Raw genomic sequence first — 26,348 nt, 5'->3', positions numbered from 1 at the left:
CACTATTGTGCCTATGCTTGCAGAAACATAAATATAGTGTGCAGTACATACACGAATGCATATGAGCAGACTCACAGCCCTGACCCTCACTTTACCCTCATTTCATAACGGTGGTTGTCTACAGGGACTGCTTCTAAAGTTCTCAACAACTGACACATCTATACATACCAGCAGAAGAAACCACAATGTATCTCTTAGAATGCGGAGACACAATGCAGCTCACACTTCTGAGCCAAGTTCTGAGACAACAAGCTGTGATAGCTAGCTGATTGGCCACAAAGGCTGGTCTGACACACCTGAGCCTCCCATACCGCACACTCTGGTCCTGTGAGACTTGACACATCTTAGATGGTGTGTCCCTATAGTGTAACACTGTGTGGTGCACGGTGGCATACAGGTAGCAGTTGTGTCTAATGACATTCACTGTCAGTCCCTCTGGGGCCCCTCCTTTTGCTGAGGTTAACACATATGACTAAGTTCTAAAAATGAAAGGAGGAAAAAAAGTGTCTTCGAGGCAGAAATCCTGGACTAAGAAGTCATTGCAGAACCCATTGATGTGATTCAAAATAGTTTAGTGCCAATTTAGCAGATTTAATTTCAACACCGTAACCAGCTCACAGGGCTTCAGTGTTTGCCTGTTTAAAACCTTGCCTGTTAAATCAGCCATTGATTCAGGCCAGAGAATCCAGGTGAGTGGACTCAATATAATAAATTACACAATTAAGCGCCAGGGAGAAACTAGCCTAAGACTCCTTCTAGTCATCTAGGACTAGAGTTGAAGTCACCTGCTGGAAACGGATTGATTTCTAACAAGGTGGAACAGTACCCTAACCCCTTATATGCTCCCTGGCTAGATCAATTACATTTACAGTGGGTATGCCTGCATTTGGCTGCTCATCCATTCATTCAACATGGCATGTGTCACTGCTAGTTATTTACCACACTAAAACCTCTTTTGATTGAGTATGCCTTGAAAACAGTATTGCATTAGGAGCCACTAAACTCTGATGCGTGGGAGGGGATTGGATGTGAAAAAGCATCACACACCATATTTTCTGCTGACAACACAAAAATAAGATACCAAAAAAAAGAATCCTCTAACCGACGAGCGGATTTGATATAAATCATATTTCCCATTCCTCGTGCAAGCCTCTGCAGAGCCCACAATTTCTCACCCCACTGCATCCTGCATCTGTGCGTAAGAGACAGCAGATCTAATGCACATACACTACAATGGTGTGTGCGTGCGCGTGTGTGTTGGTTGGTTCTTCTACCCTTGTGGGAACCAAAAATCACAAAAAGGCCCCAGAAGGACAGTAAAACAAGCAAAATGCTCCCTTGTCCCCATTAGGACAAGGGCTATTTTAACCTTTGGTTTAAGGGTTAAGGTTAGGAATTGGGTTTAGGGTTTTGATTACAGGTTAAACCTGCAATATGCAACTTTTTGGGCTACCTGACCAAATTCATATGGAAATGTTATAGATCTTTCATTCTCATTGAACGCAAGTCTAAGAAGCGGTAGATCTGTTCTATGTGCTCTATTTCTATGCTTCCCATTCTTAAGTTTAGTTTTTGCATCATTTACCTTCGGTTTTGTACACCAGCTTCAAACAGGAAAACATTATTTAACGTTATGGAACATATATATATATTTCACAGCAGTTTAGATGGTACAATGATCCTCTTCACTATACTTGCTTGTTTTTCACAAACTAAAATTAGGCAATCTATTACCATGTGTGTTGTTGTGTGGTTGTTTTAATTATTGTGTTACATAAACCAGGTTTCCATCCAACCTACATGTCGGTAAAAAATGTCATGACAGGCCTGATAGAAACAGCAAATGTGTCTGTAAACTTTGCAAATGTACCACCAAAAAAAACGATAGACAAAGTGAGATCTTTTTGTGTCAGTAAAACTAATTATGGGAGAAATGGTGGTGGAAACGCCTTTATGTGCAAATATTGATATAATAACCATCATATTGAAGTAAACTTGGAGTCACGCGATGATATGTTGTGTGGTACTTCCACTACGACTCAAGAAAGCATGCAGTTCATTAGGCTACAAATGAAATAAGTTATGATAAACTTCACAGGGTGGTGAAAGTGCACAAATAAAATATCAAATCTAATTGTATTTGTCACATGCGCCGATGTCACGTTCTGACCTTTATTTCCTTTGTTTTGTCTTTATTTAGTATGGTCAGGGCGTGACTTGGGGTGGGCAGTCAGAGAAACACACAATGTTGGGGTTTTGAGTTCAGCCTAGTATGGTTCTCAATCAGAGGCAGGTGTCGTTAGTTGTCTCTGAGAATCATACTTAGGTAGCCTGGGTTTCACTTTTGAGTTGTGGGTGTTTGTTTTCACCACATGGAACTGTTTCGTTGATGCACGTTATTTTTTGTTTCGTTCGAGTGTTCAGTTGTTTTTGTAATAAATCATTATGGACACTTTCCATGCTGCGTTTTGGTCCGATCCCTGCTACACCTCCTCAGAAGAGGAGGAAGAATGTCGTTACAGCCGAATACAACAGGTGTAGACCTTACCGTGAAATGCTTACTTTACAAGCCCTTAACCAACACCACAGTTCAAGAAATAGAGTTAAGAAAATATTTACTAAATAAACTAAAGAAAAAAAATCGAATCAAATCCAAAAGTAACACAAGAAAATTGGGTTTCCAATAAATATCTAGGGTCTTAGTCTGGTGACATAATGATCGATGCTTGGCTGACATTTGATAAGTAAAAATGATCTCAAACATTATGCGGAATTAGAATATTAGCATGAAAATCTGTCATCAATTGGATGAAAACCTAGCTATAGAGACCAAAGCATTGACTGAAATCTTGATCCTAGTACTTGGTCGGCAAGTTTATTTCATGGATGACCATGGTAATAAATGCACTTCTTCTAATTGACGATTTACTATTCACCTCACAAGACAAAAAGTTAAAGCAACATAACCTCAATCCAAAGGAATAAATCATTTTCCTTGCACTACACTGACCACGCCTCGCTTAACCATCTACCCCCCCCCATCTCACTTTTCTGTTCACCCCAATCCCCTCCACCTTCCATCTCCTCCCTTTCCATGTCTCTTTTAAATTGTGAGGAGCTGACCCCTGCCAGCCGTCACTGCTTGTCAGCGCTCTAATTGACACTTAAATCTTCCTCTGTTTAGTTAGAGCTCCACAGTGGGAAATAATACTGCAGGAGGTTTCTATAGGAACCACCAGGCTGATATACCCTCAGCTACACCCACTACACCTTAAAACCTATAGGCTGAGACTTCTACACATCAGGGTAGAGGAGTTTAATAAGGGTGTGACAGGACAATGGCTCACTGAGACAGAGGTTCAACATGAATTATATCCTACTTGATCTGTTGAGGTGTCAAAAGCCAGGCATCAACATTATTGACTGATCTCTTTGATTTGAAGAGGAGGAGTTGAAACAACGGTAGTGGCATGTAGCACCCACCACTGTGCAATATTAGAAGGGTTCGGCCTGCTAACACTCAGAGTTCCATCAGAACAGGAATGGTACTTGAGTTGTTTTTACTAGCCAGGAGAGCAGGTGAGCCTGCCTTCCATCCCTGCCGTAACTATATCTGGAGTATGGGTGAGGAGGGGGATCGAGGTCTTTCTACACTGAGTGTACAAAACATTAAGGACACCTGCTCTTTCCATGACACAGACTGACCAGGTGAATCCAGATGAAAGGTATGATCCTGTCTTGATGTCACTTGTTAAATCAATTTCAAATGAGTGTAGATGAAGGGGAGGAGACAGATTAAAGAAGGATTTTTAAGCCTTGAGATTATTGAGAAATGGGTTGTGTATGTGTGCCATACAGAGGGTGAATTGCAACGCTTCTGGGTTGTTCACGATCAACAATTTTCCCTGGGTATGGTCCACCACCCAAAGGACAGTGGGAAGCATTGGAGTCTACATGGACCAGCATCCCTGTGGAACACTTTTGACACTCAATATTAGGATGGTGTTCCTAATGTTTGGTATACTCAGTGTACATGTGTGTTCCTAGTAAACATAAAGCTTTGCAGGTCTTTGAAGACACAGCAGGCCTGTTTGGTTCTCTCCTCTGACTGTTCATCTCCCCTGCCAGCCTTTCAACCTCCTCTCCATTAATCTCCATAGGCCTGCCAGCAAATGACAAGTTCAAATAATCATGTCATGAATAAAATAATTGAATTGGAACCAGGCACAGAAATGTAAATGTGCCAGCATTTTACAGTTCCTTTCTCCTGTCCTTCGAAGCAGTCAAAGGAGCGAGATTATACTGTACTGACTGATGTTGGCAGGCAGCATGGTGTGCCTAGTGTTCAGGATCGCCTGAGTTAAGCCTCCTCTGTGCTGCTGAAGAGATGTATTGGCACAACAGCATTAACACACTTCGAATATAATGTAAAAATATCAAATAAAATAAAATGGTATTTTGTCACATGCTCCGAATACAACAGGTGTAGACCTTACCGTGAAATGATTACTTACAAGCCCCTAAACAACAATGCAGTTTTTAGAAAAGAGTTAAGAAAATATTTACTAAATAAAATAAAATAAATAAAATAATATACAGTGGGTACCGGTACTGAGTCAATGTGCGGGGTACTGGTTAGTCGAGGGCATTAGTACATGTAGGTAGGGGTAAAGTGACTATGCATAGATAATAAACAGCGAGTAGCAGCAGTGTAAAAACAAAGGGGGAGGGGGCATTTGATTAATTGTTCATCAGTCTTATGGCTTGGGGTTAGAAGCTGTTAAGGAGCCTTTTGGACCTAGATTTGGTGCTCCGGTACCGCTTGCCGTGCAGTACCAGAGAGAACAGTCTGAGTGTGACTGGGGTGACTGGAGTCTTTCTGAGAATTGTTTTGGGCCTTCCTCTGAAATCATGGAATCTAAACCAGCAACACTGTATGTGCAGGTCTCACACGCTGCAAACAGAGACACTGACTATAACGCAATCAACCCTCTTCTCTGAAATTGAGGGTAAATTCTTTATTTTGGATTTAAAATAGACCTACCAAATCTCTATCTCCGGTTGACAAAGGACTTCTAGGCAGACGACACACAGGTAATTGTAGAGCGGTCTGTCTGTAAAGAGCACGACCTTCACAAATCCTTCAGTAATGAAGGTAAACCTAATAACCCATGTGGATCACAAACGATGCCCGGCTAAACATGATTAAGTGTCACTGAGCATTGCCTATGACATAAGGAGGGGGGCAGCAAGATGTCCAGTGAGCCCTAATGGAGATGCCAGAAAGACTAAATGGAGGCGATGATGGGCAGGAATGGAGAAGTGAGGAGGGGCAAGCTGTTCTGATCCTTCTCTGATAGATCATGTTGATCTTTGTTTGAAGACAAATACATTGTTTTTTTGAATGATGTTTGTTTTTAAATCAAGCTATTTGTCTAATCCTATAACTTTTGGAAGGATATAATTTTCTACCTACTTCATAAATCTAAACCATACAGATCTATCGTCATTTGATCACTTTGTTGTTGCAGAAAATTGTCCTGCGCGGCAGGAAATGCAAATAGTAGTGTATTCAAGTTTAAAAAGGTATCTAAAGTTTGTAATTTCCACAAAATATTTCTTGATTTGCCCTAGTATCAACCCCTACAAAAATGTCCATTAATTATAATCTACATAATTCACATTTCCTGTTGCAGGATTAAGATAGCATATCTGAACACTGTGACTTAGCATTTAGTTCCTAAAACGCTACTTGAAACGGGACAAGTACGCACATCCAGTGTAACACACCTATGATATATTATCATGAATAAGCACACATGGCCCCCCGCCAGATACTTTCCTAAATACCTTTTTCACATTGTCTAGATAAAAAAACTAAATGGACATTGCAACCTCAATAAGTGACTGTACACAACCTTCCGGGCTCTGTTTTCTACCATAAGCACTTTAGAATCCATGAATTTCCACTGTGAGCGAGTAGGCTTCTCCCCTGGCCCTGAGAAGAGATCTGTATGTGTCTCTAGCATATGGTGGAATTACAGCTCCAGATTCTCCTGTTTGGGAGGTGGCACCGATGGGAGTGTTGGTGTTTCGATTGAGGATCTCCATCTAATTAAACATCTTCAACAAAGTTAGAACCAGACAGGAAAATATCAGCAAAGCTTTTTTTCTCACTAGGACAGATTTAGTCCGTACATGTCTCTCTATGTCCCGGTTGTATAGACCACGGTTTCTCAAACTCGGTCCTGGGGCCCCCCTGGATGGAAGTTTTGGTTTTTGCCCTAGCACTACACAGCTGATTCAAATAACCAATTCATCATCAAGCTTTGATTATTTATTAGCTGTGTATTGCTAGGGCAAGAACTAAACGTGCCGCTAGGGAGGGCCTGGTGTAGACTATAGCTATTTAATGCTTAGCGTGAAACCATCTCTTCTGAGAACTAATCATTTTCTGGTAAAGAGAGTTTGGGTTTGGTCTTCTATCTTGCCTTTGTTAGATTGTGAGGAGTCGGCAGTTTGTTGAGATAAAAGGGACTTGCTATTCTGGTTTTAATGATCGTGTAAGGTCAAGGGCTATGAAGGCAGATAAAGGCTCATGACCTCTCTGACATCAATAAGGTCTTGAATATAGAGGGAAAGAGTGAGAGACAGGCCTACTCTCCACACTCAGCAGATTAGTGTATAATAGGAGGGCATCACTCTCAGGTTGATGTTTCTGTTAAACTTGACCTGCGGTTTTGACATGGTAACGAGACGCATAATAATTCAACTTCCACCGCTCGACATCAGGTTGGCTAACAGGTATGCAATCCTACAGCAGTAGATTACTTTTTCAGATCTGTGTGTGTGTGTGTGTGTGTGTGTGTGTGTGTGTGTGTGTGTGTGTGTGTGTGTGTGTGTGTGAGAGCAGTGGCCAGAAATACGGCCGCTGGAGTGGGATTGACTGGACAGCATGAGGCTGCTGGGAAGGGTGCTCTACCGTTATGCGCCTTCATGGCCCTGGTACGCATACACACGTTTTTTTCACATGATGTAGGCATTAATACAAATGTACAGTACACTGACTCAAGCGTTCACATTCCGCATGGGTTCACACACAACAGTGTCCTTCCACACTCAACATGACAGCCACTAATTTATACCCCGCCACTGCCAAAGGGTGTGTGTGTGTGTACTATATGGGTCGTTCCATCTCAAAAAGCACAAGAAAGAGGATTTCAACATCCACCAGCTTAGATTGTTCTGAAATCCTTTCTGTGGTTAGAAACAGATAAGATAAGCATCCCTGCAACATCATTTTGTTGAAAGAACATATGAACTCTATAGAAATTAAGCTAATTGATTGCACCCAAATTGGCCATTTCAATATGTTTCATTCATATAATAGTCAGTAAATATAGTACCCAGCATGCAATTTGGACCAAACCTCTTCTTAATAATGATTAAGCAATGGTCAAAAGCAACCCACGGATCCCCCCAAACCACACACCAAGCCCACCCCAATGGCCAGTATACTGTATCAGTTCACTAGTGTGAAGCTGCGGCTAAGAGTATTGCTTCTTCATACTATGTATCTATTCTCAGTGAATTTGGTGATGGTTATTTTCCCCTTTTCAGAGAAATGTGTTATTGAAGTTGTCATACAACCTGATATTACCAGAGGCTGACCACTAGATGGTGCTGTTCCTGCTATTAGGTTAAAAAAGTGTGAATCATTTTGACCCCCTTCAATGTTAATTCATGACTGAACCTTTAAATGATAATGATTTATACATGTATAGTTAAAGTTTACTGTTAGAACAATGCATTTGCCTAAATACATCTCAAATAAAAATAATTTGAAAAACGCTGGAGCACTACTCATTCCTCCTTTCACTTTATTTTCTTTCTTCAGCGCATTTTCTATTGCAGTGATGACGCTACAAGCTTCAAAATATATTGGTGACCACTTGCAGTGGTTGGTGCCTTATGGGATACCTCTGAATTTTGGCAAGAGTCAGAGTGAGATGTCTCTGTGTCCAGTATGAAGGAATTTAGAGGTAGTTTCGAGAGCCAATGCTAACTGGCGTTACCCATAGACTTCCAGTCATTGCGCTGATGATACTTGTTTTTGGTACATAACACGTGTCCTCTCTGTTTCGCCAATAAATGCTAAAGCTAATGTGCAGGAATGCTAATCTAATAATGCTAATAATGTTTCTAACTGCAGAAACTATTTCAGAACAATCAGATAGTGGGGGCCATGGCTTGCTGAAATGACATGGAACAACCCATATGTGTTTCGACAGAGATGAAGAGAGAAAGAGAAAGCAGAAGAGAGAGGGTGAACCAAAAAGTCTAGAAAAAAGGGGAAAGGATGTTGAAGTAGGCTACTCCTGCATGCAAGATTAATGAAAGGCAATAACAAGAAAATTCTGCATGAGATTTTAGTGGTTTGGGGAACACTGTGAGATTTGAATACCATTACACAGAAAGGTTTGCGGGCAAACAACACAATATGAATTTATGAATCCCCTCAAGAGCAATTTAGGCGTCAATGAGAGCACAAAACCACAACAGAAAAACAACAAGCCATTCACGGTTGGAGACCATTAAACAGGCAGGGAGAGAGAAAAACAAAAAGACAGACAGACAAACGGACGGACACACACAGAAAGACCGACAGAAAGCGAGAGACTGACAGACAGACCACCCAACCAACCGACAGACAGACAGACATGTCTCTACATCACATGTAGAGACTCCGGGCCTGTGGAGGACGAGTTGGCTAAAGGGGCTCTACTACGGTCTGTAATGGCATTTACCAGGCTAGCACAGTGTGCCATATCCAAAAGCAATAAAAAACATTTGATTTGAACTCTGCAGTACTGGCTTCATGCAAGGAGAGGGAGGAATTAAGATCTGGAGAGAAGGGGAGAGAGGCAGACTAAAAGAACAACAACCAACAGCTTGCTGGGGCTCCCTGTGTGTCTTCTGTGTGACGGTGTACCTATAGTGCAGTTAGCGTACAAAAACACACTGGAAGTCAGACTTATTACGCTGGCACAAAGAACTAAGTAGGGCAACCAGAAGTACTACTACAGCTGTAGTTAAGGAGAAACAGATTTAGTCATGGCTACCATAACACAAGAGCAAATGCTAACCTTGGCACATTGCATCAACCAGGTTTACAGTGGGTCAAGCAACACTGGATGCCTTACTTGTACATTTTGGTATTGTAGTCAACAGAAAGTGTCTGGTATTGTACGTTTTGGTATTGCAGTCAACAGAAAGTATCTGGTATTGTACGTTTTGGTATTGCAGTCAACAGAAAGTGTCTGGTATTGTACATTTTGGTATTGTAGTCAACAGAAAGTGTCTGGTATTGTACATTGTGGTATTGCAGTCAACAGAAAGTGTCTGGTATTGTACATTTTGGTATTGTAGTCAACAGAATGTGTCTGGGATTGTAAGTTTTGCTATTGTACAGTAAATTCCCTCACCAAGCTCTATCAAATCTCTACAACCACAGCACAACATGTTATGTCACCATGCTGGTCTCTTTCAAAAGCCCATTCATATGCACAGCCCACCACAGGCTAGTGCTAAGAGTTTCTCTCTCTCCCACTCAAAGTACTCTCAGCCCCAGAGAGAGGTGTGTTGCAGCGAGTCAAGCCACGCCGTACTGTGCGGTGCTAGACTGGGCTAGGCTGGACAGGGTGAGCAGACGGTTTCAGTGTCTCCACAAGGTGAACCTGTCAGTGAGTCTTGGAGGGCTATTGTCCTCACCATGTAAGTTCTGCATACACACACACTCCTTCAAACACACACACTTCCCCCTCTCACATTGCACAATATCTTCATCTATCACGGCCGGAGACACCAGACCAGGCAATCTCCTCCTCATGTCTATCCGCCATCTCCCGTTATCATTCTATCTTCCATTCTCACTCCAAGGGCAGCTCCGCATTCCTCATATTTTAGCTTGATGCCTTGTTGACGTGCTGTCTCGCCCCCCTCCTCCCTCAAATCGCTCTCTCGGTCTGATGTCTACTCCTCCAACTCCCCTGCCCCTCCACAATGTAAAGACATGAGGAGAGAAATCCCATTTGGAGCCTAATCCAGTACAGATCAGTGACTTAGAGCCATTAATGCCCAGGTAAATCTTTCTATCCTGCAAGACTGAGGAGTGAAACAGCCTCCACAAGCACAACTCCTCAAGAGTCGGCCTGTTAAACAAGCAGCCGTGGTGGGGAGGTGTACAACTAACGGACGGGAGTTAATAAATTGCATTTAATCATGACAGCGTTAAATCTGTTGGAGGGAGGGAGGGTGATGGAGGGAGGAAAGACAGAAGGGAGGAGAGGGGGAGTATGAGAGAGGGTGAGCGTATCCCCGGGAGACGCAGACGGGTGCGCATCTATCAAACGCACACGGCTCTGTGCTCGTCGCCAGCGGCGGGGGCTGCAGTCAACCTCAGGAAATAAGAAAATGATTAAATGTGATTTAATGTCACGCGCCACGCGGGGGAAAAAGCACATCTGTCAGCCGGAGAATGATGTTATTACACCTTCCTCTCTCTCACGCTCACTCACTTTCTATCTCACTATTAGAGTCTACAGATATCTGTTTCCTCTTTCCATCCTCTTTCTTCCCATCCCTCTTTCTGGCCCTCTCCGTTATTCACCTTGCTCTTTCTTTCCATTTCATACTGAGAGATTTCAAAACGATTGTGACCACTGGACAGGATTGAAATACTGTAGGAGTTGATAGAACTCTGATTAAACACAGAGCTGCTCAAGCGCCTATCTACTACACCTTTCAACACAGTCAGAAATACATGTGTCGTTTCTGGCTCTACTGTTGTTCAAACACATTCAAACAGTGTCCTTCACGGAGGATGCACAGATCTGAGCCAAAACCTTTACACACTGCCCCCTCCATTCCACTCTGCTGCACTGCACCCATCACTGTACTTACCCTGGCACTTCCCACCGTTAGTGGGGTCTCCATGGTAACCAGGCATGCAGGTCTGGCACTGCAGTCCAGTGGTCAAGTTCCTGCACTGCTCACAAGCACTGCCATTGACACAGGTACTGTGGCCATTACACTGGCAGGCTGGGAAAGAGAGAGAGATTAACAATGAGTGTTGTTATGTGGAGGGGGTGTATAGCTTTATGTCCGAAGCCAAAGGAATAAAATAAACATGTGAATGTAATTATTTTTATTTATGGTTGCATTGAGGTGCTAGATGATGGGAGTTGTAATGAGTTTTTGTGTGAGCGTAGTTAAGGGGTCGACGTACCTAGGTGTATGCATGCATGCGTTTTTCTGTGTGTGTGTGTGTGTTGACTCACCAGGGCAGTGGATGTAGGCCCAGTCGAACCCTTTATCTCTGGGGCAAAGACCAGGCTCCAGTAACATGTCTCGGGAACTCTCCCTTTCTCTGGTCTGTCTGGAGGAGCTCTTCATGGGCCCGCGGTATGAACCCTCCATACACTGGCCTTTCCCTGTGTTAGTGGGGTCTCCACACCAGCCACATTCTGCCTGATCCAAACACTGGCCACATGTCCTCAGGCCCGAACAGTTCTGAGCTAGAAGGGGAGAATGAGACCGAGGAAAAATAGATTATTTAGACACATTTACACTGAACAAAAATATAATTGAAACATGTAAAGTGTTAGTCCCACGTTTCATGAGCTGAAATAAAAGATCCCAGAAATGTTCCATACACACAAAAAAATGTGTTTACATCCTTGATAGTGAGCATTTCTCCTTTGCCAAGAAAATCCATCCACCTGACAGGTGTGGCATATCAAGAATCTGATTAAACAGTAGGATCATTACACAGGTGCAACTTGTGCTGGGGACAATAAAAGGCCACTCTAAAATGTGCAGTTTTGTCACACAACACAATGCCACAGATGTCTCAAGTTTTGAGGGAGCTTGCAATTGGCATGCTGACTGCAGGAATGTCCACATCAGGCTTCTTCACCTGCTAGATCGTCTGAGACGAGATACCCGGACAGCTGATGAAACTGTGGGTTTGCACATCCGAACAATATCTGCACAAACTGTCAGAAACAGTCTCAGGGAAGCTCGTCGTCCTCACCAGGGTCTTAACCTGACTGCGGTTCGACTTCGTAACTGAAGTCTTGGATGGCCACTGGCATGCTGGAGAAGTGAGCTCTTCATGGATGATTCCTGGTTTCAACTGTTCCGTGCTGATGGCGTTGTGTGGGCGATAGGTTTGCTGGTGTCAACATTGTGAGCAGAGCGTTCCAAGGTGGCGGTGGGGTTATGGTATGGGCAGGCATAAGCTACAGACAACAAACACAATTGCATCTGCTGCCATCACCTCATGTTTCAGCATGGTAATGCACGGCCCCATGTCGCAAGGATCTGTACACAATTCCTGGAACCTGAAAATGGCCCAGTTCTTCCATGGCCTACATACTCACCACCCATTGAGCATGTTCGGGATTGGGTTGAGGTGTAAGACTGTGTTCCTGTTCCCGCCAATATCCAGCATCTTCGCCCAGCCATTGAAGAGGAGTGGGACAACATTCCATAGGCCAAAATCAACAGCCCGATCAACTCTATGCAAAGGAGATGTGTCGCGCTGCATGAGGCAAATGGTGGTCACACCAGATACTGACTGTTTTTCTGATCTATGCCCCTATATTTTTTGTTAAGGTATTTGTGACCACCAGATGCATATATGTATTCATGTGAAATGCATAGATTAGGGCCTAATGGATTTTTTTCCCAATAGACTGATTTCCTTACATGAACGGTAAATCTTTGAAATTGTTTCTCGTTTTGTTTATATTTTTGTTCAGCGTATTTAGACACATTGTAAAGTCCCTTATAGAATACTTGGCTGCTATTGATAACATTAATCAGTAGTATAAGTAAGCACTGTTACATCCATCCACCTAAACAACACATAAATAAAGTAGACATTTGTTACTCATTACTTAATTCATTCTCTTGGCAGTGGGAGGTAATGCTCTCCAACACTTTCTTAGACAGCCACTGACTCTTAATCTAATAGCCAGCTTATTCATTATTTAATGGATTAGAGGGTGGGGATTCATTTACGGTTTTTCATTTAGAGAGAAATGATTCCCAACTTTAGGACAATGGGGTATTTTTGGATTGAAAATTAGTGTTATTGAGCCAAGGTTATCAAGAGCTGCCGGGGTTATCAAGAGCTGCCGGGGTTATCAAGAGCTGCCGGGGTTATCAAGAGCTACCGAGGTTATCAAGGCTTGAGTTGAAAAAGTGTGTTTATCATGGTGCTGTAAGCCTTTATCACGTACACCCTCTTCACTTCATATATTGAAAGCTGCACTCTGACTCAAGCCTTCCAACTAAAGAGTGACATTTTGAAAGCATTACATTTTAGCAAACGTGCCTTTGTTCAGTCTATCAGAGAAGGGAAAGGGCTGTGGGTGGCAGCCATATTGGAACCCGTCGGACTGTCTGACAAAAGCAGGTGGTTGGCTGACGACAAAGAGTAAAGCCCCTAAGCCTAAGGAGAGGCAAACGTCTGTTCATCCCATAGCCCCAACATAAAGGCCCCCAGAGCCAAACACAATTTATATCCGCTTAATGCATTAATGCATGTGCAGCATAGGCACTTTAACAAGAAAGTGAGGGCGTTTGGTCAGTTTAGAGGACAAAGTTAGCTCAAAAAGCCTCTATGGAGGTGCATTTACTCTCCATATAAACATTTATGTACTGTAAGTAAGCTTTAAAACGTCCGTGCTTTCAAAGACACTTCTGACGTACATATACAGTGGGGCAAAAAAGTATTTAGTCAGCCACCAATTGTGCAAGTTCTCCCACTTAAAAAGATGAGAGAGGCCTGTAATTTTCATCATAGGTACACTTCAACTATGAAGACAAAATGAAAAAGAAAAATCCAGAAAATGACATTTGTAGGATTTTTTTTTAATGAATTTATTTACAAATTATGGTGGAAAATAAGTATTTGGTCACCTACAAACAAGCAAGATTTCTGGTTCTCACAGACCTGTAACTTCTTCTTTAAGAGGCTCCTTTGTCCTTCACTCGTTACCTGTATTAATGGCACCTGTTTGAACTTGTTATCAGTATAAAAGACACCTGTCCACAACCTTAAACAGTCACACTCCAAACTCCACTATGGCCAAGACCAAAGAGCTGTCAAAGGACACCAGAAACAAAATTGTAGACCTGCACCAGGCTGGGAAGACTGAATCTGCAATAGGTAAGCAGCTTGGTTTGAAGAAATCATCTGTGGGAGCAATTATTAGGAAATGGAAGACATACAAGACCACTGATAATCTCCCTCGGTCTGGGGCTCCACGCAAGATCTCACCCCGTGGGGTCAAAATGATCACAAGAACGGTGAGCAAAAATCCCAGAACCACACGGGGGGACCTAGTGAATGACCTGCAGAGAGCTGGGACCAAAGTAACAAAGCCTACCATCAGTAACACACTACGCCGCCAGGGACTCAAATCCTGCAGTGCCAGACGTGTCCCCCTGCTTAAGCCAGTACATGTCCAGGCCCGTCTGAAGTTTGCTAGAGAGCATTTGGATGATCCAGAAGAAGATTGGGAGAATGTCATATGGTCAGATGAAACCAAAATATAACTTTTTGGTAAAAACTCAACTCGTCGTGTTTGGAGGACAAAGAATGCTGAGTTGCATCCAAAGAACACCATACCTACTGTGAAGCATGGGGGTGGAAACATCATGCTTTGGGGCTGTTCTTCTGCAAAGGGACCAGGATGACTGATCCGTGTAAAGGAAAGAATGAATGGGGCCATGTATCGTGAGATTTTGAGTGAAAACTTCCTTCCATCAGCAAGGGCATTGAAGATGAAACGTGGCTGGGTCTTTCAGCATGACAATGATTCCAAACACACCGCCCGGGCAACATTTCAAGATCCTGGAGTGGCCTAGCCAGTCTCCAGATCTCAACCCCATAGAAAATCTTTGGAGGGAGTTGAAATTCCGTGTTGCCCAGCAACAGCCCCAAAACATCACTGCTCTAGAGGAGAACTGCATGGAGGAATGGGCCAAAATACCAGCAACGGTGTGTGAAAACCTTGTGAAGACTTACAGAAAACGTTTGACCTCTGTCATTGCCAACAAAGGGTATATAACAAAGTATTGAGAAACTTTTGTTATTGACCAAATACTTATTTTCCACCATAATTTGCAAATAAATTCATTAATAATCCTACAATGTGATTTTCTGGAGAAAAAAATCTCATTTTGTCTGTCATAGTTGTACCTATGATGAAAATTACAGGCCTCTCTCATCTTTTTAAATGGGAGAACTTGCACAATGGTGGCTGACTAAATACTTTTTTGCCCCACTGTACATAGAGTACCAATTTAGTTAAAGTGACTAAATATAATCTTCACCGCCTGTCCTTGATGAAGCATAGTAGTCATATCACAATAAAGGCTATTTCATTAGTACCACCTGCATCCTCCTTTATAAGCTTATACTCTTTTATATGTTTATACTATTGCTAATACTATTTTATAAACCATTTTTATTTATTTATTTTATACTATGGCTGAATCTGCACAATTCAAACACTTGTCCCCCCCAATCTTAAATATTGTACTATAAATGATGCATTCCTGTATTATACCTAAGCTAAAATGTTTATTCTATTCTACTGATCCATTTACTTTATGTCCGTGTACTTATCATTATTACTTCTTCTTGTTGTTGCATTGCCGACAAGGAACTTGCAAGTAAGCATTTCGTTGGGCGGTTTATACCATGTGTATCCTGTACATACGATTAACAAGATTTAAAACTTGAAATGTTTCTTTCCTAAATAAATTGAGTTCCTTTCCAGAAACATTGTCTCTATTGAGGATGCATTGGTATTCGTGCTTCTGACATTCAAGCAAACCATGTGAAATTACATGTTTTACCGCATTCAATGCTTACAAAGAAATGTTCCATCCATAACGTATGGATTCAGAACCAGAGGTGAGCTTGGTGGGTCAGTTAAATCTGTTTTCTTTGACAACATCTGAGAGATTGAACTTGTTAGTTTCCTTCTTTTAACTTGTTGTCGAGCATAAGAGGGAAACATTTGTTTGTGATCCAATATTTATAGCCTGGTTATAATAATACATCATTAATCTAAATGACTGACTGGGGCCTTTCAGATAGTTTATTCAGGTTTGGCCATCATGGAGTAGCTAAACAAGTCAACTGGTTGTGAGCACAACAAATGAACAAATAGCTGTGAAGCACGTTGAAGTAGGAAACACAAGATAACTCAACAAGAACCCATAAGGGGAGGAAGTTCCAAGATGTTCTCTTCCGTTGCCGTGTGGAGTTTGCTGAGTGAATGGTAGAATTTGCATTTTTGCCAGAAGTTTGAGTTTTTAACTGCTTGCTACTATTTCCATAAGCAGAAAAAGTGTTTGTTGAATTTTCTCCCCAAATGCTGTGCTTCAGAGTCTATCCCTGTTGCATTATTCAACCATGGTGCTGATTCATTTCTAGGTTCTCCTGTCTTTTTCTCCAACCACAATCTTGTGCTTCACAATTACAAACACAGAGGCTCTCCTCTTCCCTCTCCCAGCCTCAGAGAGGCAGAGTTTGCAGTGTGGAAATATTATCTTCCTAAACTCTAACAGCTTTTAAGGCTTTCTAAAGGGTTCTTGTATTTGTTTAAAGTTCAAGCGAAAATGCCAGTCCAAGTAGCAAGAACCAGATAGCATAATCCCTAATTTGAAAGGTTTACTCATACCAGAGACTATAGTTCAACAAGCGATCATATGGGGCTACAAACTCAAAATATTTCATCATTCTGACATCTACTTCATATTTCAGGAGGTTCATACCCTGTCCTCGTTAATATTCTGTCTTTTTCCATTGTGTGTTGAGAACTATTTAAATAAACATAACCCAGCCCACACTCTGTCGGTCACAGAACAGAAGCCTATGTGGTACAGTACAACACTTCCATAGATATGCAGTATTGCTCTCTCAACCAATCCTGGGCTTGTCTTTGGAACAGCTTATCTTTAAAAAACTGTTAACGACTTTTCTCCTGCTCTGCGACAGATCTCTGAATGAAGCATCTGTAGGGAAACTAGAGTGATGTTCTATTGCTACGCCGAAACATAAGCTACGTGGATAGTCACCTGTTGAAATGTCCTTGGGTAAGGGATGTTTTGGGGATTTTCAAGTCCCTCAGTCGAGCACCTGATTCCCTTTATGTTCATGCTGAGCTGAAGCGCATTTGGGTCCACATTTCTTTCCATTGCTACATAGCATTCTGTGTGAGCTCAAAGCACAAGGCGGAAGATGGTTGATTGCTAAATGAACATATGCAAGTGTTGGTCAGGTTAATGCTGCTGGAGATTTGGGTGGGGTGGTGTGCCAGGCAGATGGATGGGGATGGAAAATCACTCTGAGATGCAAGTAAGTGAGCTCTGCCCTCATCGGATGCCTGTGTGTGTGTGTGTGTGTGTGTGTGTGTGTGTGTGTGTGTGTGTGTGTGTGTGTGTGTGTGTGTGTGTGTGTGTGTGTGTGTGTGTGTGTGTGTGTAGGAGGTATGCTGAACCTAACTAAAGAGAGCAGGGGCCGGGCTGTGTTCTAATTACCTGCTGAAATATGACCTCAACGCGGAGAAAGACCATTTCCAAGAGCAGCAGCAGAATCACATTGTGTTCAGGGGGACATTCTTTCAGGAGCACAGCCAGATTGGAGTCGCTGACCTCCCCCGGGCCTTTCAAGATAAATACATCCTGTGGCTACTGGCTAGTACACCAAAAAGTTAATCTTGCTTCCTGTTTCTCCCAATATCCCCTCAAAACCAAAACACAAGTAGCCACCTACCTAAAAAGATATGGAAAGGTACTGTGGATGGGGAAATGGCAACCTTGAGGGGAAAATCTTGGCAAGGATTTTCAGCTGAAGTGAACAGGCAAAGAACATACACAGATGGAGTTGAATAATAACTACATTTTGTATATTTGTTCTCTCCCTACAAAACCCCTAAACTTGATAAAATAATCCAAAGGCGAACTATGACATTCCTTTAAATTAACATGTTGAAAACAAAAACACATTAGCACAATGCCACATTGTGTTTTGCTGTTACACTACATTTCTTTATCTCTACGTTCTGAAGCCAAAAGCCTGATATGGGCTTAGCATACACACCGACGCTACATCAACTGATTTACATTTTGATTGGATCCATATTGTCAGGCTTCCGTGAGTTGCATTACTCTGGAGGACAATAAAAACAATAGTACAATTTGCCTAATTACATCCCCCAAATCTCAGAACCGATAGATGTTTGTATAGAGAGTTTAGTGGAATCAGAAATGTCAGGCCATAATATGAATACTCCACAAGCACACTGACCATCACTTAGCAGCTGAATGGTAATGACTTCAGACTCCCCTGGTGAAATGGCACTGAGAGGATGTGGCCTAATTGTGAATACCATTGTTGTTTTACATAATGTCACACACTGTGAATACTGTCGCTGCTGTGGTATAACGAGGGGGGTTGTTCAAGCAAATTATGTGACCATGGCAAAATGTGGTGAAAGCTCTTTCCCTATTTGTTTAATTGTTCACATGACGAAAAGTGGTAAAAACAGAATCCATAGACGGCTGACAGCATCTTGCTCCTTGCGTCGGACTATAAGAACAGAAACTCGCAACGTGTTATTGTTGGTACCAACATCTGCTTGACAGGAGTTTCAAAAGTGCCACACATATCCTGTTTATGTGCACCTATCTCTCTCAGCAAAGTCTGGGGGTTATCTGACACAACAGGATCTATATATCAAGATCAGACCTTTTAACGGAGGGCTTTTAGAGCAAAGGAAACACTGACACTGAGGCTTTTCATGGAGTTGGATGCACATCGATACGTTATTGATTGTTCAGAGTACCCAGGGACAGGGACCAGGGTGGAATACACCTAAGGGTCTAGGGAAGTGGAAGCACCTGACTGACTGTAGAGCACAATGAGTCCGCAAACATCCAAGGGAGTCTGATCTCACGGAGCAACACTAACCCTGAGGAATTCACTACTAACACACAGGAGCTGTGACTCTTTTGAACAGAGTGTGTGTGTGTGAGCAAACATCCAAGGGAGTCTGATCTCACGGAGCAACACTAAGCCTGAGGAATTCACTACTAACACACAGGAGCTGTGACTCTTTTGAACAGAGTGTGTGTGTGTAAGCATGAGCGTGAGAGAGAGCGAGAGACTGTTTGCAATAATCTATTTGCCCGCATACCTTTGGCGGTTGTGTTGAAGATACGCACACAGTGGAAGCTGAACATTTTGACCTGTATACTCACAGACGCAGTCTCCAGTCTGCCACTCCAGACACTGTCCGTAGGGGAAGGAGATGACGTAGGCGTTGGAGTCCACACAGCGCTGGGTGCTGCTGCACCACATACACTCCATGGCCTGGCTGGTGCAGTTTGCACAGGTGGTGCGCAGGGAGCAGGGCACCTTACACGGGCGGGCACTCTGATTGGGGCTCACTGTGGAAAGGTGAAAATAAAATCCTATTTAAATAACGTATGTGCCCAACCTGAAAGTCATGCTAAAAATCATCTGTGGGAGTTTATGTACATTTGCACTGCCTCTAAAACATAGACATTTTATCTCAACCTTGGACAGAGTATTTTTGCAGCAGGTATACCCATAACCATTCATGTACCATTTATTACATTAAATGAGTCATTTAACCCAAGAGCAGACGGTAAACAATAGTAATTTCCTCCCTCAGTCCGACCCCATCATTTGAGCTGATTTAGGCAGGTTGTATCAAAGTGGAAGACAACTCCTCAGTGGTGGAGGAAGCAGAAAAGTAATAAGAAACAGCAGGATGTCTTTGGTTACCCATTTCCACTCTCTGTCAGTGCAAAGTCACGCTATGGGAAGTACGGCGGCCAAAACTGCACATTTGAGGCCTCATTTTCTTCGGCTCCCCAGCTATTCTGGGCTCCTAAATGAGTCCAAGCATGGTTCAGTGCGGCTAAAAGCGGACAAAATAAGACAGTGAGTCAGACGGGCCTGCTCGTGTTTCCAGTTTCCTTGAATGCGTGAGAGGGACAGTCGGTCACTGAGGGGCCATGATGGGAAGGAAGGTCAGCCACTGTCAAACAGTGGTGGAAAGAGTAACCAATTATAATACTTGAGTAAAAGTAATAGAAAATGATTCAAGTAAAAGTGAAAGCCACCCAGTGAAATACTACTTGAGTAAAAGTATAAAAGTACAGTATTTGGTTTTAAATATAATTAAGTATCAAAAGTAAAAGTATACATCTTTTCACATTCCTTATATTAAGCAAACCAGACGGCACAGTTTTCTTGTTTTAAAATGTATGGATAGCACACTCCAACACTCAGACATCATTTACAAACAAAGCATTTGTGTTTAGTGAGTTAGCCAGATGAGAGGCAATAGGGATGACCAGGGATGTTCTCTTAATAAGTGTGTGAATTGGACCATTTTCCTGTCCTGCTAAACATTTGAAATGTAACGAGTACTTTTGATTGTCAAGTAAAATGTATGGAGTAAAACGTACATATTTTCTTTAGGAATGTAGTGAAGTAAAAGTTGTCAAAAATATAAATAGTAAAGTAAAGTACAGATACCCCAAAAAACGACTTAAGTAGTACTTTAAAGTATTTGTACTTAAGTACTTTACACCACTGCTGTCAAACACTCCAGGCTTCCTAAAACAATATCTCTCCACTAACACTCTGTCCCCTTTTAAATTCTCAAGTGAATTTTGCTCCTTGTCAATGATGATGATGATGATTGTAAACTTTTCTCTATAATTCAGAAGTGCCTGATTGAGCTTTAGAATAATGAGAGCATCCTGTCGGGCTGTATCACCGCTTGGTATGGCAACTGCTCCACCCACAACCGTAAGGCTCTCCAGAGGGTAGTGAGGTCTGCACAACGCATCACCAGGGGCAAACTACCTGCCCTCCAGGACACCTACACCACCTGATGTCACAGGAAGGCCATAAAGATCATCAAGGACAACAACCACCCGAGCCACTGCCTGTTCACACCGCTATCATCCAGAAGGCGAGGTCGGTACAGGTGCATTAAAGCAGGGACCCAGAGACTGAAAGACAGCTTCTATCTCAAGGCCATCAGACTGTTAAACAGCCACCACTAACATTGACTGGCTGCTGCCAACATACTGACTCAAATCCAGCTCACTTTAATAATGGAAATTGATGTAAAAAATGTATCACTAGCCACTTTAAACAATGCCTCGTAATATAATATACCCTACATTACTCATCTCATATGTATATACTGTACTCTATATCATCTACTGCATCTTGCCATCTTTATGTAATACATGTATCGCTAGCCACTTTAAACTATGCCACTTATGTTTACATACCCCACATTATTCATCTCATATGTATATACTGTACTCGATACCATCTACTGCATCTTGCCTTTGCTGTTCTGTACATCACTCATTCATATATCTTTATGTACATATTCTTTATCCCTTTACACTTGTGTGTGTATAAGGTAGTAGTTGTGGAATTGTTAGGTTAGATTACTTATTGGTTATTACTGCATTGTCGGAACTAGAAGCACAAGCATTTCGCTACACTCGCATTAACATCTGCTAACCATGTGTATGTGACAAATACAATTTGATTTGATAATCATGTTCAAGGGAGGCCTCATGGAATTCACAAGGGTTACAGGTGCCTTTGAGAATTAGTCTCTATTATTCAATCACAATCACCTTCATTATTCATCAGCTCTCCTTCCCTTTCCCTCCCTCCCTATCCCTCTTTCTCCCAGTCCCTCTCTCACCGACTGGTTTTTCACAGATGAGTCCATCAGTTGTGGCGGTGCAGGGGTTGGCCTTGAGCCCTGCCACCTCTACCCTCTCCAGGTAAGCACAGAAGCCTGAGTCACTGGGCTCCCCGGGCAGCCACTGCAGAGAGGAGTTGGTGAAGGGAGACATGTCCTCCCAGCCCCAGTACGAGATGTTGATCTTCCTTAGGCCCACCCACGGTGCTAACTTCTACAGGACAGAGAGGGAGAGAGAGAGAGAGAGATGAAAGAATGGAGAGAGAGAGAGAGATGAAATAATGAAGAGAGAGAGAGAGATGAAAAAGAAGAGAGAGAGAGAGAGAGAGAGAGAGAGAGAGAGAGAGAGAGAGAGAGAGAGAGAGAAGGAGAGAGAGAGAAGGAGAGAGAGAGAGAGAGAGAGAGAGAGAGAGAGAGAGAGAGAGATCCTGAAATCTAAGATAAGAATTCTCTCTAATTCTCCATAGTATGTTGAGGGACACTAAGAGTATGAAAACATGTTATTCCTTTCTCAACATAAATCATACATATTTGATTCATGCAATGATTATGTGAAATCTTAAATCAAACCGTTGGGAAAATTGCTATAATTACAGTGAAAGTTCTCGACCTCAGACTTATAGCCAACACCAATCCATAAAACCAAGGCAGGCCAGAGTCATTAAACTAAGGTATTTATTTAGACTTTTAAAAATGTCTGTGTGTTTGAGTTATTTCTTAAATGGGCAATAATGTCTCAAAAGTTTTACCTGTAATAAATTGTTAATTAGCCAGCTAACACCGGCTATGATCTATCACACAGTAAAAATTTATGAGAGCATAACATTTGAGTAATCGAAGGAGACTGCCGTGATTCAAGTCCTGAAAAACGTGTTGCTGCACACTAAAATGCACTTTAATTCAAAATTCCTATTACAGGCCGCAACTGGGATGGAAAATAATCAATTTCTTGGGGGAAAAAGCAAACTGATTATTGTAGCCAATGAGAGCATCAGCTACTTCCAAATAACTGTCAGAAAAAAAGCTGAGAGGAGGGAAAACTGTTGCCTCTGCATCCTAAAACAACCAAGGTGAGCTTTATTATTAAGAATAGTGTTCATCTTCAAAGAACAAACAGAAGCTGCTTAAACACTCCACCCCAAAACCATAGCGAGAGATAGTCTTGCTCGATTTTTTAAATAAACGGCACCAGTCAAATACCAGTCAAATATTTGCTCCTGCATATCCTCCTGACAGCGCAATCACTGGAAAAGTCAGCATGTGTGGTGGGGATATAAACAGGGAGTGTGACTCTTGAGAAAACAAATATAAGTTTGGTTGGGATCATGGAAATCTAGTCTAGATGTACATGTAAACACTGGATCAGATGTGGGCTGATTCAGCATTAAATAAGCTAAGACTTCAACATGTGTTCAACATGTTTGGTTTCAGATTATCATGGGGTAAGTTTCATGAGGTCTGGCATGGCCATTCCTCAGGCCTTCGACATGGAAAAGTACATTCCATATGATAGTCCTTGATAAAGTACAATGTTTAAAACAACACACTATTTTAAACAGAGGCGTTTCCCTTACCTTCTCTTGTAGCTGGTACTTCTGCAGCTCGTCCAGTACAAAGTCCACCTGCTTGGCGGTGGTGAGGGAGGCTATGTTCCCATCCAGGTTCTTACAGTAGTGCTGGGCATTGTCATAGCTCTCCCTGCTGGAGTTAATCCTGAGGCAAGCCTCCCCAACATGATGCCAGCCTTCCCCACAGAGCTGAGCTGTGGAGAGAACAGTAATTTAGACCCAGGCTTCTGACTGTGTTGGGCCACACAATTGGATGGTGAACAGACTTCACACAACTGGAAGACTCAACACCCCTCAAGGATCTCAACTACATTTGATATGCATCTCACTTCTCACACATAAGCAAGTATGTCGCTAATATAAAAGCAGTCGATTGACAAATATCTTATAAAAAATTGTAAAAAATTAGGAACTCAGTCGGCATCTCAACTTACTGTTCAGAATTAGAATAGTAAAACACATTCTAACTAACAAAAAATGTGGTAGTGCATCAGCAGTTTTTCTGATTGATTGTGTTAGTCACTCTCACTCGGATATCATATGAACATGGCATATTTCATTGTAAATGTGTAGAATTGCAGAAAATTCTCTTTAAAACGGCACATATTTTTCTTCGCCCCATGGAAAAATGAGTAGAATTGTAATGTGTTTTAAAACTGCAACATTTTCTCTATGCCTCATGGCAAAATGTGTACAATTTCAGGAAAATAACTTTAGCGCTGTTTTGCCCATGAGGTGGAGAGCCACCAAACCAAATCTCGCTCAGAACGGCCCTGACCTCATGGTGTGAATTGAAGAACAGTCAGTCAATCAGTTGAGATATAGATTGAAAATGATGGATTATGCATCAAAGAAGCTCGCATCGGCCACCCTGATTGAATACACAAGTAAGTGTTTGTCAAGCACAAGTATACAGTTGTGCTCTGACTGACAGACACATCAAACAGTGGGAAAAACTACACAGATGAGGGACGAGACCTTAGTTAATAAGCAACAAATTGCAGAGAATAAGGGAGAAACAACTCCAGTTTCATCTCAGGAATTTCTCTGCTTATTTTGGGGACTTGCGCTGATTACAATCAAAGTTGGATAATGGTTACCACCATCAAATTATTTTCGTCAGACTAAGAAAGAAACCCTTTTTTTCAAGCATAAAAGGCTGCTGAAAAGATGTCCAACCAGAGCAGTACTGACATGAACACATGGCTAGAGTTAAAGTCTTTAGAACAGGGGTGTCAAACACATTGTGCCCCGGAGGCCGCATTCGGTCTTCAATGAGGTCCGGAGGGCCACACTGAAAATGTGTTATATTTCCTTGCTGTCAAAATTGAAAAAATGTGTCCTCCATTCATAGTTTTGGGAATGTCTATGGTCCCTAACTGTCTAGGGATTATTAGCCAGCTGGACAGTCAATAAACTGTATGAACATAGATCCATTATAATTTCAACACAATTTTGATTTGGTTTTAGTCAAACCTGGTTCTGTCTGCTTTCCATTATACACTGGGAGACAAATGCACCTTTCAGCAGGACAATAACCTAAAACACAAGGCCAAATATACACTGGGAGACAAATGCACCTTTCAGCAGGACAATAACCTAAAACACAAGGCCAAATATACACTGGGAGACAAATGCACCTTTCAGCAGGACAATAACCTAAAACACAAGGCCAAATATACACTGGGAGACAAATGCACCTTTCAGCAGGACAATAACCTAAAACACAAGGCCAAATATACACTGGGAGACAAATGCACCTTTCAGCAGGACAATAACCTAAAACACAAGGCCAAATATACACTGGGAGACAAATGCACCTTTCAGCAGGACAATAACCTAAAACACAAGGCCAAATATACACTGGAGTTGCTTACCAAGACGACAATGAATGTTCCTGAGTGGCATAGTTACAATTTGGACTTAAATCGGCTTGAAGATCTATGGCAAGACTTGAAAATGTCTGTCTAGCAATAATAAACAACCAATTTGACAGAGCTTGAAAACATTTAAAAATAATGATGTGCAAATATTGTATAATCCAGTTGTACAAAGCTCTTAGAGACTTATCCAGAAAGACTCAGAGCTGTAATCTCTGCCAAAGGTGATTCTAACATGTATTGACTCAGGGGGTTAAATACTTCATCAAGATACACTGTATCTTATCTTGTCCAGTGTTTTACTTGCTGTATTGTATTTACTTCGCCACGCTGGCTTTTTATTTTTTACTTTACCTCCCTTATCTCACCTCATTTGTTCACATTGTATTATTGACTGTATGTTTGTTTTACTCCATGTGTAACTCTGTTGTATGTGTCGCTGTTGTAAATGAGAACTTATTCTCAACTTGCCAACCTGGTTAAATAAAGGTGAAATAAAATAAATACAAATATATTAGTGGGGGTTTTTTTTCAATATTTTTTTTACTAATATTTTGTGTAGATCGTTGACAAAACAAAAAGACAATTAAATTAATTTCAATCTCAAATTGTTACACAACAAAATGTGGAAAAAGTAAAGGGGTGTGAATACTTTCTGAAGGCACTGTACTTACTGGGTTCTCATTTGTGAGTCAGCTGAGGCTCCATTTTCATAACATCAAGTAAACAATTATAATTGGCCTACATCCCGTCACCACTCTGGAGAGGAGAGTGTATTTGTGGATGTACTGTATTTGGAGGTATGTAGACGTGTGTGTGTGTGTGTGTGTGTGTGTGTGTGTGTGTGTGTGTGTGTGTGTGTGTGTGTGTGTGTGTACACACACATCTGCTTATGCCTGCGTGCATGGGTATGTGTTTGTTTGTGAGTGTTTTTGTGTTGAACTCCTTCTGGAGCTTTGAAAAATGAGAGCAATAAATCCACTTTAGAGACAGGGGAAAAACATGTTTTCCCTGGGGAAACGCTACAAGAGTGTTGATAATGA

The 26,348-nt window shown here is 41.9% G+C and overlaps 1 protein-coding gene across 1 annotated transcript in view; it reads right to left on the bottom strand.

The window, feature by feature from the left end:
- The window catches only part of LOC115113159 (attractin-like protein 1), a 312,747-nt gene that overhangs the window by 202,441 nt on the left and 83,958 nt on the right, over positions 1 to 26,348 (bottom strand). Inside the window, exons 16-20 of the mRNA XM_029640467.2 lie at positions 23,432 to 23,619; positions 21,858 to 22,071; positions 19,348 to 19,536; positions 11,340 to 11,576; positions 10,963 to 11,100 (exon numbers count right to left, since the gene is read on the bottom strand). Coding sequence (XP_029496327.2) covers positions 10,963 to 11,100; positions 11,340 to 11,576; positions 19,348 to 19,536; positions 21,858 to 22,071; positions 23,432 to 23,619 — 966 coding nt within the window. The remainder of the gene's footprint in view (positions 1 to 10,962; positions 11,101 to 11,339; positions 11,577 to 19,347; positions 19,537 to 21,857; positions 22,072 to 23,431; positions 23,620 to 26,348) is intronic.

Source organism: Oncorhynchus nerka, linkage group LG28 (assembly GCF_034236695.1).
Source record: "Oncorhynchus nerka isolate Pitt River linkage group LG28, Oner_Uvic_2.0, whole genome shotgun sequence".
Classification (NCBI taxonomy): Eukaryota; Metazoa; Chordata; class Actinopteri; order Salmoniformes; family Salmonidae; genus Oncorhynchus; species Oncorhynchus nerka.
The sequence above is the reverse complement of the archived record's forward strand: the minus strand, read 5'-3'. Positions and strand labels throughout refer to the sequence as shown.